General features: G+C 44.3%; 1 protein-coding gene across 1 annotated transcript in view; it reads left to right on the forward strand.

Moving 5' to 3' along the window:
- The window catches only part of LOC144681135 (hormonally up-regulated neu tumor-associated kinase), a 70,216-nt gene that overhangs the window by 23,771 nt on the left and 28,525 nt on the right, over positions 1-17,920 (forward strand). Inside the window, exons 3-4 of the mRNA XM_078542863.1 lie at positions 1,866-1,921; positions 3,401-3,533. Coding sequence (XP_078398989.1) covers positions 1,866-1,921; positions 3,401-3,533 — 189 coding nt within the window. The remainder of the gene's footprint in view (positions 1-1,865; positions 1,922-3,400; positions 3,534-17,920) is intronic.

Genomic DNA, 17,920 nt, shown 5'->3' on the forward strand with positions numbered 1-17,920 from the left:
GGAGATTTTTAAACTTATGAGGGATTTTATTCGACCAAGTCAGGAGAAACTGTTTCCTCTGACAAGTGGGTCAGTGACCAATGATCATGCAGATAAAATCATTGACAAAAGAACTAGAGGGAAATGAAGATGCATGTTTTCTCGCAGTGAATTTGGAACCCACTACCTGAAAGGGTAGTGAATAAGATTCCATAGAAACTTTCAAAAAGTAGTTATGCATGTATTTGAAGAGGGCTAATTTGCATGTTAATGGATAAAAAGCTGAGGTGTGGGAATAAACTGGGCAACTCTTTTAAAGAGCAGGCACAGGCATGATGGACCAAGTGGCTTCCTTCAGTACTGTAAAATTCTATGATTCTAAGCACATAATCATCCAGCACAAAACCTTGAATATCCTCCCAGCAATGGCATCAGGGAGAGACCTCTTTTTCAATTAGTTAGCTTCAGTTCCTTCTACTGTGATCACACTGCTTAATGTAACTTCAATACTAAATTTCACATTAACATTTTGTTGTATTCAGCATTGTGTAAGCAGTATAGTGATTAAAGTGCTGGACACAAACCCAGTGGTTGAGAGTTTAAATCTCACCATGCAAAATGTGAGAACGAATTGAATATGCTCGGTAATTTGTGGCCAGTAGCAGAAGAATGACCTGGCAATCTGTTAGATGTTGCTTAAAAAAAAAACTGGTTCATTGATATCCTTCGGGTGAGGGAGCATGCCTCCAACACCCCCGCAACCCGCCCCCATCCCCCAGACCACACAACCACCCCGACCCTCCCTCCCGTCTAGTCTGGCTTATCACCTGATGTATTTGACTCAATGCATTTTGAAGTGGTCCTGCGCCAATTTAGTTTGCTTCACAAAGAAGGCTTTCCATCACTTTCTCTTAGGCAACTATACTTGGCACTAAATGAGGCTTCTATTTTGAGTAAGTGTACTGGATTCCAGTCCGGGGTCTGATCTTGTATGATTTGGCTTCAGGCTTGATACAAGTGAGCAGGCAAATCATTCACACTTACAAGCTTGGGAGTGACGGCTATAGGCAACCTGGCGACACCTCTCCTGCACTGGTGGGAGTCCAAGGTGTGTCTGTAGTGGCACAGATTCCTTGCAGCCATAAGGGAACCTCACCCTGATCTCAAATATAATGGCAGGGTCAGAGGGTGGTAATTCTCTGTGTGCAGGTCCCATCACAAATTGGGATAAACTACCCACAAATATTTAGGCTAAGGCTACTTGTCAGAAGGAGTGTGGCCTTGGGATGTGGCTTCCAGGCTGAGTTTACCCTTGGTTTGGGCCTGAGCTTCACCAGTTTGGGAATGGAGCCCAACTGAGGCTGGCACTCAACTTGGATACTCTTTCCTGGTTCCCTCAAGAAAGGGGCTATTTTTATTCTTGTGTACCAGAGGCAGCAGCATCCTTGAGAACCGCTTTCCAGTATGGCCTGTTCCTCCACAATGGGGAGTGGGAAGGGGTAGGATGACTGGTTGACTGAAATGTTCCCATAGTGCCTCAGAAACTTATCCAAAAAATTCAGGAAAGTGAATCCTCTCCTGAAATAAAAACAAAGTGCTGGAAAAACACACATGGGTGAAGAAGGAAACAGAGTTAACATTTCGAGTCCAATATGACTCTTCTCCTAAGCCTGATAAGTTCAGAAAGGTTCCAAGAGGTAACATTCTGATACATCAGCACTGTAGATCCACTGACGTTTGGGCTCCTTATTTGCAACTCAGAGAATTCAAGAGAGAAAAAAATCCAAAGAGCATTGAACAATTCAGTCAAGCTCAGTTTAAATGTAAAATAAAGGTCAGATGGAATGATTGCATTTAAATAAATCATTTCCTTTTGTTTTCTCAAGGGACCTAAAAATTGAAAACTTCCTCCTTGATGAAAATAATAACATCAAAATTGTTGGTAAGTGTATCACAAAATAAAGTAATCATTAGAAAATAGTGATCCCAAATGTATTCCTCAGTTAGAAATCACTTACACCCCGCATTTATAATAAGCTGCTTGCAACCACCATTTGTATAGTAGGGATACGAATTCAATTCAAACACAATAATGGTAATTATGATATTAAACAATGGTGTAAAACATGCAATGTCATCTCAGTAACCCATTAAATACCATACCTAATTGACTTCAATGGAAATAAAAGTCAGGAGAGGTGTTCAACCAAGCCAAGCCAATATCATCTCTTTGACATTGTCGTCAGAAATCAAAGTTATCCTCGATGAGTGCCAGATTCTAATTCTCAATTTTTGGAGTAGACTATTTCTGTATTTGAGTATGCCCAATGTTATATAAATGTATGCAGATAAAGGCGTTTAACAAGAAGAGTGGGAATCTAAAATTAATTGAAGTTTATTCGAAAGATGTGCTAAGGTATGATTCCTTTATAATAATCTTTAATTGGCCTTTATTGCAAGGCTGATGGAGTATAGAAGTAGGGAGGTGTTGCTTCGACTGTACAAGGCATTAATGAAACTGCACCTAGTGTACTGCATACAGTTTTGGTCTCCTTATATAGGGAGGGATATATTTGCTCTGGAGCCAGTTCAGAGAAAGTTCACTAGATTGATTCACAGGATGAAGGGGTTGTCTTATGAGGAAAGGTTGAACTCCAACTCATTGGAGTTTAAAAGAATGAGAATATAGAAACATTTAAGATCCTGAGGGGCTTGACAGAGTTGCTAAGAGGATGTTTCTCCATTTGGGGGAATCTAGAACTAGGGGGCACAATTTCCAAATACAGTAAGGGGTTTCCCATTTAAAACACAGATGAGGAAGAGTTTCTTCTCTAAGGGTCATTAGCCTTTGGAATTCTCTACCCCAGAGAGCAGTGGAGGCTAAGCCATTGAATATATTCAAGGTTGAGATTTTTGATCTACAAGGCAGTCAAGGATTATAGGATACAGACAGTAAAGTGGATTTGAGGCCACAATCAGATCAGCCTTGATCTTATTGAAAGGGGGGAGTAGGACCGAAGGTCCAAATAGCCTACTCTTGCTTCTGTTTCTTATGTCTTATCAAATTAATGAAAGCTATGTTATTGTTCATGTGCCATTCAGGGATTTTCTGTGGTTACAAATAAAAAAAAAATTGAAAACTATTCCTGCTTGTTCACTCTTTTCAATCTTCCACCTAAACTAAGGCCTTGCATAATGCAAATCAGAAAGTGGAACACATCAGTTGTAATCTTCCACCGTGGAAGATACCTGATAGCCGTGGAACCAAACTTCAGCAAAAAATTCAAACCTTCAAGAGAGGAAGGAGAACAGGATTGTCAGAAGTTAATAAATAAAACATAAGGTGCACACTTGTGCACCTATTGAATATTTAGGTGACTTTTTTGTATTCATTCCCTGTTTTGTTTTTTCCTCAATGTAGATTTTGGATTGAGCAACACCCTAAAGAATGACAGCCAGGAGCTGTTGAACACACAATGTGGGAGCCCAGCCTACGCTGCTCCAGAGCTCTTGGCCCATAAGAAATACGGTCCCAAGGTGGATGTCTGGTCAATGTAAGTATTGGGGTAGGAACAACAGCTAAGGATTAAAATTTATATTGGACTAGGATGTCTATATACATAGCGTCACAGTGTCATAGAGTTTATGGCATGGTAAAAGGCCCTTTGGCCCATCGTGTCCGCACCGGTCGTCAAGCCCTTATCTACTCTAATCCCATTTTACAGCACTTGGCCCGTAGCCTTGTATGCTATAGCATTTCAAATGTTCATCCCAATACTTGTTAAATGTTGTGAAGGTTCCCGCCTCTATCACCCTTTCAAGCAGTGAGCTCCAGACACCCCCCAACCTCTGGGTGAAAAAATTTTTCCTCAAGTCCCCTCTAAACCTCCTGCCCAACTGATGCAATTTAATATATCTCACTGTCCAAAAAAATCCTTGCACTGATTTATGGGACTAGATTTTCAAAGGGCTTGAGGGATTAGTTCCAGGTCCCAACCACACATGGCCATCAGACACCCACATGACAATTTTTAATGTTCCAGGCAATAAAAGGCCAGGAAGCGGCCTCACCACTCAATTAGGGGCACCTGGCAGGCTCCTGACACTGGAAAGCCAATGGTAGACTCTCCAGCATTCAGTGATTCCACCAGCCAAGGTGGGAGCTGCCCATCTGAGCAAGGAGATTGCAAGGGAGACAGCCATGTAAATTTGTTTTTAGAATACCTCAGCTACCTTGCCATGATCCTGGAGGGCGAACCCTTCCAGGAGATGCCCAGCTGTGGCCTGGCGGCTGTTATAGGTCTGGGATAGGGTTGGGGGGAGGGGAGTGTTCAGGGGGTTTGGAGGGGGTGCAGTGGTGGGGACTCCTTCGGTTGACCTTTCATTCCTTCCTTCACCCCTGAATCCACCTTGTCCATGACAATGTCCAGGCCAACATGGGCTGCCTGCATTGTTGACTGAAAATCCCAGTTGACACGGAAACTGGGCTTAATAGGCCCCAAAATTTACAATAATTGGCCTCCGTTGAAAATGGCTCGGAGTCGGGACTGTGGTGGTGAACCAGACGGTAAGAAATTGCCTGCTCACCCGCACCTGATCTAGACCCCAACCTACTTGTAAATCCGGCCCCTGATCTCTGCTCTTTCCAAACCCTGACTGATCTGTTGTTTGTTTCCAGAATGTGCGGGGCTTTCTCTTGAACGATGCTGTCTTAGCTTTCAGTTCTCACTTAAAATAAACGTATCAATGACCAAGATCTTGCGGTCCAAATAGTGGCAAATGTCCAGAAGTTCACCACTATTGAGGCTGCAACAGCACCGCAACTTCCAGGAAGTCCACTTACACGCAAATCCAGAAGTTGCAGAGCATCTCAATGGGCACCAGGGAAGCCAACCTGGTGGTCCTGTCAGCGCAAAAACTTGAGCTGATTGCCCTGCACTTAACCCACTATTTACAATGTTATTTCAGGCTTCTCTTAGCATTCCCACACCCCTGGCTCCCCAGTACCTCCCTCTCCCACCAAGGAAGCAAGGAAGTTGGGACATACAAACATATGAACATAGGAAATAGGAGCAGAAGTAGGCCATTCGGCCCCTCAAGCCTGCTCTGCCATTTAATAAGATCATGGCTGATCTGTTTGTGTTTCAATTTCCATATTCCCATCTACCCCATTGAGGGGCGACTTGATAGAAGATTACAAAATTATGAGCGGCATGGACAGAGTAGATAGTCAGAAGCTTTTTCCCATGGTGGAAGAGTCAATTACTAGGGGACATAGATTTAAGGTGAGAGGAGAAAACTTTAGAGGAGATGTGCAGGGCAAGTTTTTTATGCAGAGGGTAGAGAGTGTCTGCAATTCGCTGCCAGAGGAGGTGGTGGAAGCAGGTACGATAGTGATGTTTAAGAGGGCAGCTTGACAAGTACATGAATAGGATGGGAATAGAGGGATATGGACCCCGGACATGCAAAATGTTTTAGTTTGACAGGCAATATGATCGGCACAGGCTTGGAGGGCCAAAGGGCCTGTTCCTGTGCTGTACTTTTTTTTGTTCTTTGTACCCCCAATAACCTTAGGTTCTTGTTAGGCAAGGGAATCAATCTACCTCTGTCTTAAAAATATTCAATGACCCCGCCTCCACCACCTTCTGAGACAGAGAGTTCCAAAGTCGCACAACCCTCTGAGTGAAAAAAATTCTCCTCATCTCTGTCCTAAAATTTTATAACAGTGCCCTCTAGTTCTGGTCTCACCCACAAGTGGAAACCTCTTTTCCACATTCACCTTGTCAAGACCATTCAGGATCTTATATTCTTCAATCAAGTCACCCTTCACTCTTCTAAATTCCAGTGGAAACAAGCCCAGTCTGTCTAACCTTTCCGCATTAGACAAGGCACTCATTCCAGGTATTGATCTAATAAATCTCCCCTGAACTGCCTCCAGTGCATTCACATCCTTCCTTAAGTAAGGAGACCAGATTTGCCCAAGGTATTCGAGGTGCGGTTTCACCAATGCCCTGGAAACTGAAGTATAACATCCTTACTTTTATGTTCAATTCCTCTCATAATAAAGGATAACATTCCATTAGCCTTCTTAATTACTTGCTCTACATGCATACTAACTTTTTGTGGCTCATGCGGTAGGACACCTAGATCCCCCTGCACCTCTAAATTCTCCAGTCGTTCTCCATTTAAGTAATACTCTGCTTTTTTATTCTTCCTGCCAAAGTGAACAACTTTGCATTATACTCCATTTGCCAGATTTTTTCCCACTCATTCGCCCTATCTACATTTGCCTGCAACCTCCTTCTGTCCTCTTCATAACATACTTTCCTTCCTATCTTTGTGTCATCTGCAAATTTAGCTATCGTGCCTTCGCTCCCCTTATCTAAGTCATTGATATAAAATGTAAAAAGTTGAGGTCTCAGCACTGATCCCTATGGGACTCCACTCGTCACATCCTGCCAATCAGAAAAAGACTCATTTATACATTCTCTCTGTTTTCTGCCAGCCAATCTTCTATCAAATATATGTTACCCCTTATAACATGAGCTTTTATTTTCTACAATAACCTTTGATGCGGCAACTTATGAAATGCTTTCTGGAACTCCAAGTACAGTACATTTGCAGGCTCCTCTATATCCACGGCGCATATTACTTCTTCAAAGAACTATAGAACCATAGAAAAGTTATGGTACAGAAAGAGGCCATGCAGCCTATAGTGTCTGCGCTGGCAAAAAGAAGAGAATAAAAGAAACTAACTGCTCTTTATTAATCCCACTTTCCAGCACTGGGCTGTAGCCTTGCAGGTCACCGCACTTCAGGTGCAGATCCAGGTACCTTTTTAAATGTGTTGAGCAGTTCAGCCTCAACCACCAATTTAGACAGTGAATTCCAGGCACCCACCACTCTCTGGGTGAAAAATCTTTTTCCTCATGTCCCCTCTAATCCTTCTGCCTATCACCTTAAATCTATGCCCTCTGGTAATTGACCCCTCAGCTAGGGGAAACAGTTCTTTTCTGTCTGCCCTATCTCAGCCCCTCGTAATTTTGTACACCTCAATTAAGTCACCCCTCAGCCTCCTCTATTCTAAGAAAAACAACCCTAGCCTATCAAATCTTTCCTCATAGCTGCAATTTTCCAGCACTGGCAACATTCTTGTAAATCTCCTTTGTACTCTGTCCAGAGCAATTATGTCCTTCCTGTAGTGTGGTGACCTGAAGCGTACACGAAATTCCAACTGTGGCCTGATCAGCGTTTTATACAGTTCCATCATTATATCGCTGATTTTGTATTCAATACCTCATCCAATAATGGAAAGCATTCCATATGCTTTCTTTACCACCTTATCCATCTGTCATGCTACCTTCATGGACCTGTGGACATGCACTCCAAGGTCTCTCAATTCCTCAACCCCTCTCAATATCCTCCCATTTATTTAGCATTCTGCTTTGTTTGCCCTCCCCAAATGCATTACCTCACACTTCTCCGGATTGAATTCTATTTGCCACTTTTCTGCCCACTTAACCAAACTATTGACATCTTTCTGGACATAACAGCTAGCTTCTTCACTATCAACTACATGGCCAATTTTTGTGCCATCAGCAGATTTCCCAATCATGCCTCCCACATTTCAGTCTAAATCACTAATATATACAATAAACAGCAAGGGCCCCTACACTAAGCCGTGTGGAATGTCATTGGAAACTGCTTACCATTCGGAAAAACATCCATCGAGCATTACCCTTTGTTTCCTGTCCCTGAGCCAATTTTAGATCCAACTTGCCACCTTTCCCTGTATTCCATGGGATCTCACTTTTCTGAGCAGTTTGCCATGTGGGACCTTGTTAAATGCCTTACTAGAATCTACGTAGACAACACCCACTGCACTACCCTCATCAATCCTTCTTGTTACTTCCTCAAAAAACCATAATAATTCAGTAAGACATGATCTTCCCCTAACAAAACCATGCTGACTATCCCTGATCAATCCGTACATTTCTAAGAAACAGTTTATTCTGTCTCTCAATAATTCCAATAATTTTCCCACCACCGAAGTTAGAATGACTGACTTATAATTTTCTGGCCTATCCTTCGCACCCTTTTTAAATATTTGTACAACGTTCGGAGAAGTCCAATCCTCTGGTACCTCACCTGTATCTAGTGAGGATTGGAAAATGATCCTCAGAGCATCTGCTATTTCCTCCCTGGCTTCCTTTAACAACCTGGAATACAATCCATCTGTCCTTGGTAACTTATCCACCTTCAAGGATGCCAGTCCCTCCAGTACTTCCTCTCTCACTATGCTTATTGTATCTAATATTTCACACACTCTCCTCTTTAACTAGACTGTCTGCATCATCCCTCTAAGTGTAGACAGAGACAAAATACTCATTAAAAACGGTGCCCACATCTTCAGCATCAACACAAAAGTTACCATGTACATATTTGATAGGCCCCACCCTTTCCTTGGTTATTCTCTTGCCCTTAATGTACTGGTAAAACATCTCTGGGTTTTCTTTGATTTTAATGCCAATATTTTTTCACATCCTTTCTTTGCTTTCCTAACTTCCTTTTCTACTTCACCCCGGTACTTTCTATACTCCTCTAGGCTTTCTACAGTATTAAGCTTTTTGTGACTGTCAGAAATTTTCTTTTTTTTCTGCTTTATCTTAGCCTGTATGCTTCTTGATAACCAGGGGACTCTAGATTTGGCAGCACCACCCTTTTTCTTTGTGGGGCGTGTCTACACTGTGCCCATAGAATCTCACTGATTTGACACTGTTTTCCTTTCCAGTAGCTGTACCCAGTCTACTTTCACCAGTTCACCTCTCAGCTTTGAGAAATGTGTCTTCCCCAATTTAAAACTTTTACTCCTGTTCTACCCCTATCCTTTTCCATAATGATAAATCTAACTGTATTATGGTCACTATTTCCAAAATGGTCATCCGCTGCTATTTCATCCACTTGCCCAGCTTCATTTCCTAAGACAAAATGTAGAATTGCACCCCCTCTCATTGGGCTTGTTATGTGCTGGCTAAAAGACTTCTCTTGAATGCAGTTCAAACATTTTGTGCCCTCTGTGTCCTACAAACTGTTCGTATCCCAATTGATAGTAGGATAGTCAAAGTCTTCAACTATTACTCCCCTGTTGTTTATGCATTCAGAAATTTGCCTACCTATTTGCTCTTCTAACTCACTTCTCTTGAGGGTCTATAGTACACTCCTAGCAATTTGGCTGCCCCTTTTTTATTTCTGAGCTCAACCCACATATCGTCATTTGATGCATCATTTAGTATATCATCCCTCCTCACAGATGTAATTGTTTCTTTCACCAATAATTCTACACCCCCATCTTTTTCATCCCCCTCGCTAACCTGCCTGGAACGCTATATCCAGGTATGTTCAGCTGCCATTTTTGCCCCTCTTTAAGCCAAGTTTCCATTATAACAATGATATCAGCTGCCATGTATCTGTCTGCGTCCTCAGCTCATCGGCTTTATTTGCTATTCTCCTTGCATTTACATAGACACCTTTTAACACTGCCAAATCCCTGTGCTGTACACTTTTTAGCTTAAGCTTCTTCTGCCTTTCAGAGTCACTCACTAATTCTCCATCTCCCATTCCCTGCTCTGAATTTGCCCTCAGATTCCCAGAACTCCAATAAATTGGTTAAACATGATTTCCCTTTTACAAAACCATGTTGACCCTTCCCGATTACCATGAGATTTTCTAAGTGGCAGGCAATGACCTCCGTAATAATCAATTCTAAAACCTTCCGCATGACAGACGTCAAGCCAACTGGCTTATAGTTTCCTGTTTTCTCCCTCTCCCCTCCTTCTTGAATAGAGGAGTTATATTTGCTACTTTCCAGTCTGATGGAACCTTTCCAAAATCTAGTGAATTTTGGAAAATTAACACCAATGCATCTACTACCTCATTTGCCACCTCTTTTAAGACCCTAGGATGAAGTCCATCAGGACCCAGAGACTTTTCAGCCCTCAGCTCCATCAGTTTTCTCAATGCCACTTCCCTAGTGATTGTAATTTCACCAAGTTCTTCTCTCCCTTCCACCTCCTGATTTACAGCTATTGCTGGAATGTTTTTTGTATCCTCTATCGTGAAGACAAGAACAAAATATTTGTTCATTTCATCCGCCATTTCCTTATTATCTACTATTAACTCCCCATTGTCACTCTCTAGAGGACTGACACTCATTTCCCTTGCTCTTTTCCTTTTTAAATACCTGTAGAAACTCTTGCTTTCCATTTTTGCATTTCTAGCTAGTTTCCTTTCATACTCTAATTTCTTTCTCCTTAACCTTTCAGTCATTCTCTGCCGTTCTTTATATTCTGACCAATCAATTGACCTGCCACTCATCTTTGTGCAGTATTTCTGCTTTTTCCTTGAGTTTGATGCTTTCCTCAACGTCTCTGGTCAACCACAGATGTTGAGTCCTCCCCTTAGAATTTTTCTTTATAGTAGGAATATACTTATTCTGAGTATTTTGAAATATCCCCTTAAATGTCTGCCACTGCTTCTCCATTGATCTATCCTCTAGTCTAGTATCCCAGTTCACTTCAGGTAGCTCAGCTTTCATGTCCACATGGTTGCCCTTATTTAAGTTTAAAACACGAGGGACAGGTGTCCATCGGCCTATTTGGCTGAAGAATTGAATGCTACCACAACACTGTGCTAATGGGTGAGAACCCTGTATCTCTCTCAGAATGAATGCCATTTGAATAAAAATTGTGAGACTCATATTTGACCCTGTATAGCAATTTGCTCAGAGGGGAGACATAGGTTACCAAGGAACACCTGGAATCTCAAGCTCGGAAACAGATATTTGTCTAAAATGAGATTGGGTAGGTGGACAAGAAGATGAACCTGTACCCCATCCACCAAAAATCAGTAAGGGGTGACACCCCAGCAGTGTCAGATTCTGCCCCAATTTTCTTTTTTTTTAATTTGTTCATAGGATGCGGCTGGGCCGGGCCAGCATTTATTGTCCATCCCTAGTTGCCCTTGAGAAGGTGGTGGTAAGCTGCCTTCTTGAACCGCTGCAGTCCATGTGGTGTAGGTACACCCACAGCGCTGTTAAGAAGGGCACTCAGTTCAAGATCAAGTAGGAGAACAGATGCTGGCCTTGCCAGTTAAACCAACATCTTGTGAAAGGATAAAAAAAGCTGTGAAATTTCAGATCAATTGGATTTCACAGCTCCTCATGGAATCATAATTACAGCACAGAAGGGCGAACCACAGAATGGTCATTCAGCCCATTGTGGCTGTGCGAGCTCTCTGCACAAGCAATTCAGCTAGTCCCACTCCCCTGTAACCCAAATCTTTTCTCTTCAGATAATTATCCCTTTTGAAAGCCATGATTAAGTTTGTTTGCACAATTCACACAGGCAGTAAAAAAGGCTTTTCCTCATGTCGCCTCTGGTTCTTTTGCCAATCACTGTAAATCAGTGTACTCTGGTTCTTGACCCTTCCACCAGTAGGAACAATTTGCCCATGCCTACTCTGTCCAGACCCCTCATAATTTTGAATACCTTGATAAAATCTTTTCTCAACCTTTTCCAGGGAGAACAGTCCCAGCTTCGCCCTATCCACATGGCTGAAGTCTCTCATCCCCAGAATAATTTGTGTAAACCTTTTCTGCACCCTCTCCGATATAATATCTTCATATCTTTCCTAAAGTATAGTGTCCAGAATTGGTCACAATATGCCAGTTGTGAACCAGTGTTTTATAAATGTTCACCATAACTTCCTTGCTTTTGTACCCTATGCCTCTATTTATGAAGTTGAGGATCTCATATGCCTTATTAACTGCTTTCTCAACCTTCCCACAACCATCAATAATTTGTGCACAGATACCCCAGTTCCTTCTGCTCATGCGCCCCCTTTAGAGCTGTATCCTTTATTTTATATTCTCCTTGGTATTCTTCCTCCCAAAATATATCACTTCACACCTCTCTGCATTACCTTCCATCTGCCATGTGTCCTCCAACCTGTCTACGTCCACTTGAAGTCGATCACTATCACCCTCATAGTTCACAATACTTCCAAGTTTTGTGTCCTCTGAAAACTTTGAAATAGTGCACAGCACACCAAAATTCAGGTCATTAATATGTATCAAGAAAAGCAATGGACCTAATAGTGACCCTTGGGGAATCCCACTATAAACCTTCCTTCAGTTTGAAAACCAAACGTTCACCACTATTCTCTGTTTCCTTTCATTCAGCCAACTTCATATCCATGATGGCACTGTCCCGTTTATTCAGGGGTTTCAACCTTGCTGGCAAGCCTGTTATGTGGCACTTTTATGCATTAACCCTCTCTCTTACCTCATCAAAAAAATGCAATAAAATTAGTTCAATATGATCTTTACCAACTGGCTCTGCATGGGTGGACAAAGTGACAAAGTATAAGAGCAATGGCCAACTCAGCCAAGAAAGGATAGGATTGACAACTTTCCCTGGGATTCAATTTCCCAACAAACCTAATCTGTCCAGCAAGTTAATCTGTCACAGGTCAACGTATGTAACTTGCTTTTAAAACCAAGAATAACTGACAATTCTTCAATCTGTGCAGAATATACTGATAGTGTTCGTATTTTTCTCAAATTTCCAGTTGCAATTTATGGCAATGGATCTTATGGTGAAGATTTAAAGGGTGAAAAAGATCGTATTCAGAATGCTGTAATTTAAAATGAGACTTTGAAGTTAATTTGCTTTTCCTGATCACTCAACTGCTTTACCCCCTACAGAGAAGCAAAAATGACTCATAGATCTGATTTACAAAAGCACTGTGTCTACAAATTGATGTACCTTAAAGGAGAAATGCCCTGTTGTGCAGTCCCTCAGAAACCTAGACATGAAACAATGAAAGTTATTATATTTAATTGTCACTTCTCCCCATTTTAGAGCTACTTAGAGGTAGGCAGAGAGTAGACATTTTTCTGCCAAACTCCTCTCATGGTATTTAAGATGAGCACTAGAAATAGGAGCAGGAATATGCTTTTTTAATTCATTCACAGGATGTGGGAGTCGCTGGCTAGGCCAACATTTATTGCCCATCCCTAATTGCCCTTGAGAAGGTGGTGGTGAGCTGCCTTCTCAAACCACTGCAGTGATGTCGTGTTGATACACCCACAGTGTTGTTAGGAGGGAGTTCCAGGATTTTGACCCAGCAATAGTGAAAGAATGGTGATATATTTCCAAGTCAGAGTGGTGAGTGGCTTGGAGAGGAACTTCCAGGTGGTGGTGTTCCCATGTATTTGCTGCCCTTGTCCTTCTAGATGGTAGCGGTCATGGGTTTGGAAGGTGCTGCCAAAGGATCCTTGGTGAGTTTCTGCAGTGCATCTTGTAGATGGTACACACTGCTGCCACTGTTCATCGGTGGTGGAGGGAGTGAATGTTTGCGGACGTGGTGCCAATCAAGGGGGCTGCTTTGTCCTGGATGGTGTCAAGCTTTTTCAGTGTTATTGGAGCTGCACTCATCCAGGCAAGTGGGGAGTATTCCTGTACTTGTGCCTTATAGATAGTGGACAGGCTTTGGGGAGTCAAGAGGCGAGTTACTTACCGCAGGATTCCTAGCCTCTGACCTGCTCTTGTAGCCGCAGTGTTTATTTGGCTTTTCCAGTTCAGTTTCTGGTCAATAGTAACGCCAGGATGTTGATAGTGGGGGATTCAGCAATGGTAATGCCATTGAATGTAAATGGGACATGGTTAGATTCTCTCTTGTTGGAGATGGTCATTGCCTGGCACTTGTGTGGAGTGAATGTTACTTGCCACTGTCAGCCCATGTCCAGGTCTTGCTGCATTTTGACATGGATTGCATCAGTATCTGAGGGGTCGCGAATGGTACTGAACATTATGCAATCATCAGCAAACATCCTTACTTCTGACTTTTATGATGGAAGGAAGATCATTGATGAAGCAGCTAAAGATGGTTGAGCCTAGGACACTACTCTTGCAGTGATGCCCTGGAACTGAGAAGATTGACCTCCAACAACCACAACCTACCTTTGTGCTAGGTATGACCTCAACCAGCGGAGAGTTTTCCCCCTGATCCCCATTGACTCCAGTTTCGCTCGGGCTCCTTGATGCCACACTTGGTCAAATGCTGCCTTGGTGTCAAGGGCAATCACTCTCACCTCAGCTCTGGAGTTCAACTCTTTTGTCCATGTTTGAACTAAGGGTGTAATGAGATCAGATTGGCCTAGCGGAACCCAAACTGGCCGTGAATGAGCAGGTTATTGCTAAGCAAGTGCCGCATGATAGCAGTTTTGATGACTCCTCACATCACTTTACTGATAATCAAGAGTAAACTGATAGAGCGGTAATTGACTGGGTTGGATTTGTCCTGCTTTTTGTGTACAGGACATTCCTGGGCAATTTTCCACATTGCCAGGTAGATGCCTGTGTTGTAGAAGTGCTGGAACAACTTGGCTAGGGGTGTGGCAAGTTCTGGAGCGCAAGTCTTCAGTATTATTGCTGGAATATTGACAGGGCCCGTAGCCTTTGCAGTATCCAGTGTCTTCAGCTGTTTCTTGATATGACATGGAGTGAATTGAATTGGCTGAAAACTGGCATCCATGATGCTGGGGACCTCTGGAGGAGGCTGAGATGGATCATCCACTCGGCACTTCTGGCTGAAGATTGTAGCAAATGCTTCAGCCTTATCTTTTGCACTGATGTACTGGTCTTCTCCAGTGGAGCCTCCTTTTCTAGTGAGTTGTTTAATTGTCCACCACCATTCATGACTGGATGTGGCAGGACTGCAGAGCTTAGATCTGATCCATTGGTTGTGGAATCGCTTAGCTCTATCTATTACTTGTTGCCTATGCTGTTTGGCACACAAGTAGGCATGTGTTAACACCTTTATTTTTAGATTTGCCTGGTGCTGCTCCTGGCATCTCCTGCACTCCTCACTGAACCTGGATTGATTCCCTGGCTTGTTGGTAATGGTAGAGTGAGGGATATGCTGGCCCATGAGGTTATAGATTGTGGTTGAGTACAAGTCTGCTGCTGCTGATGGCCCACAGCACCTCACAGATGCCCAATCTTGAGTTGCTAGATCTGGTTGAAATCTATCCCATTTAGCACGGTAATAATGCCACACAACATGATGGAGGGTATCCTCAGTGTGAAGACGGGACTTCATCTCCACAAGGACTGTGTGGTGGCCACACCTACCAATACTGTCATGGGCAGATGCATCTATGTCAGGCAGGTTGGTGAGAATGAGGTCAAGTAGGTTTTTCCCTCTTGTCGGTTCCCTCACCACCTGCCGCAGACCCAGTCTAGCAGCTATGTCCTTTTAGGACTCAGCCAGCTTGATCGGTAGTGGTGTTACTGAGCCACTCCTGGTGATGGACATTGAAGCCCCCGACCCAGTGTACATTTGGTATCCTTGCCACCTTCAGTGCGTCCTCCAAGTGGTGGTCAACATGAAAGAGCACTGATTCTTCATCTGAGCGGAGGGGGAGGGTGGGGGATGGGGGCTGCACGTGGTAATCAGCAGGGGGTTTTCTTGCCTATGTTTGACCTGATGTCATGTTGTCCGGAACCAATGTGGAGGACTCCCAGGGCAACTCCCTCCCGACTGTATACCACTCTGCCGGCACCTCTGCTGGGCCTGTCCTGCCAGTGGGACAGGACGTACCCAGGGATGGAGATGGTGGTGTCTGGGACATAATCTGTAAGATATGATTCCGTGAGGATGACTGTCAGGCTATTGCTTGACTAGTCTGTGAGACAGCTCTCCCAATTTTGACAAACGCCCCCAGATGTTGGAAAGGAGTATTTGGCAGGGTCAACAAGGCTGCCTTTGCAGTGGTCGTTTCTGGTGCCTAGGCCGATGCCCGGTGGTCCGCGCGGTTTCATTCCTTTTTATTGACTTTTTAGCAGTTTGATGCAACTGAGTGGCTTGGAGACCATTTCAGAGGGCACTTAAAAATCAACCACATTACTGTGGATTTGGAGTGACATGTAGGCCAGACCAGGTGAGGATGGCAGATTTCATTCCTTAAAGGACATTAGTGAACCAGGTGGGTTTTTTCAACAATTGACAATGGTTTCATGGTCATCATTAGACTTTTAATTCCAGATATTTTATTGAATTCAAATTCGACTATCTGACCGTGCAGTGCCGGGGCAAAGGCTGCCCTGCAGTTGAGGCAAGTTGTGGAGGAGGTGGGGGGAAAAGGGCTACGCTGTGGTTGAGGCGAGTTGGGGAGAGCAAGGGCTGCACTGCGGGCACAATCACATGCAGGGTGGGAGGAGGGAAATGGCCACGCATTCGGGAAATCTTGTATAAAGTGACCATTCCTCCACAGCTGAGCCAGTTCAGACACTGCCACATTAACATGCGTGGAGTCAGGCCTCTAGCTTATCCGCCCACTCAAGCAATGCAGAGGCATGCCAGTGCCACCAGGTGCTTCTAAACTTTTCACCCCTCGGGCACAGACTGCAAACTAATAAGCATTTTAGTGGACTGCAGAACAGTTGGGCAACTAGGCATGTTCTACAATCTCCTTGCTAAAGCTGGCCATGGAGCAATCACTGGTGGAGGAGCTCACAGCCCTTTGCAATGTCAACATCTCGGTTTGGACCAGTCACCTCATCGTTCAAGCTAACAGTGCAGTCATACAGCACGGTTAGGAGAATGCCTGCGCCTGAGCAGAGAGCACAGCGTGCAGTCCAATGGGTGGAGCTGCTGCCAATCAGTCAGGTGGAGTGAGGCAGAGGTGGGTGGGGTTTTGGACAGCTATGCAGTGCACTAGAATCTGGCCATCCAAGTGGTGGCCAGCACTCTCTGGAGTGCATTAAGAGGCTTTCAGACTTATCCAAGAGAGGTTCTTAGAACACCCAAGCTAACCCACGCATCTCTCTTTCATCCTGCAGGATGGATACATCAGGAGCATGGAGCCTGGTGACCCAGCTGTATGCCTCGTGGCTTACAGAGAGCAAAGATAATGGAGAAGAGAGCTACAAAGATGCCTGGTTGAGCAGAGGAAGGAACAGCACCCTCTGGAAGAAGGGGCAGCTGGGGGTCCTGCACCCACTGCTGAAGAGCCACAACAAGCCATTGGTGTTTAGCGCCTAGCTAGATCCAGGGTCCATAGACGCCACCTTTCATTCCTGCAGAGGACCGAGAACCAGTGTCTAGAGAACGACCACATCTGCGAGCTGCTGTAGGATTTGGAACAAAGCGGACATGGAGGGCATCCACTGCCCGTGGCCATGAAAGTGACCACGGCACTCAATTTTATGCCAGTGGCTCCTTTCAGGGCTCCACAGGTGACCTCTGTGGGATATCACAAGCCTCTACCCACAAATGCATCCATGAGGTCACGGATGCCACCTTCGTTAAGGCACGCAACTTTGTGCATTTCGGTCCGGGACCAGGACAGCCAGGATGCAAGAGCGCTGGGATTTGCCCAGATCTCAGTTTTCCCACAGGTGCAGGGTGCCATCGACTGCACTCATGTGGTGCTCAGATCTCTATTGCAATGAACAGTCAACTATGTTAACTGCAAGGGCTTCCATTAGCTGAGGTGATAGCATTGGCATGTCAACGCTCGAGGTCAACATTGGTAGGATGATGGCCTTGATCCAGTACATTGGTCCTGCATTGCTGTGCGGGCTCAACTCTATCACTGATGCCATTGTTGCCCTCCAACAGTATGTACGTGAGAGGGGTGTGGGACAGCTCGATCTCACTCCAGCAACCCCTTCTCCTCAAGGAGTCAGCCGGGGCCCTCGGGCACCCATAGGGAAGAGGATTAGCAGGTGCACACCCTGGGACCACCCACCCAAGTGACCTCGGGAGTGTCTGGCCCATCCAAATCCCCTTTTCCTGTGACCCCAGCAGCTCCAGACAGAGCGGAACAGACAGCAGGCTGCCTCCACCTCCGCTGTGGATGTTGGGGGAGCACCAA

Source organism: Cetorhinus maximus, chromosome 5, assembly GCF_964194155.1.
Source record: "Cetorhinus maximus chromosome 5, sCetMax3.hap1.1, whole genome shotgun sequence".
In the NCBI taxonomy this organism is placed as follows: domain Eukaryota; kingdom Metazoa; phylum Chordata; class Chondrichthyes; order Lamniformes; family Cetorhinidae; genus Cetorhinus; species Cetorhinus maximus.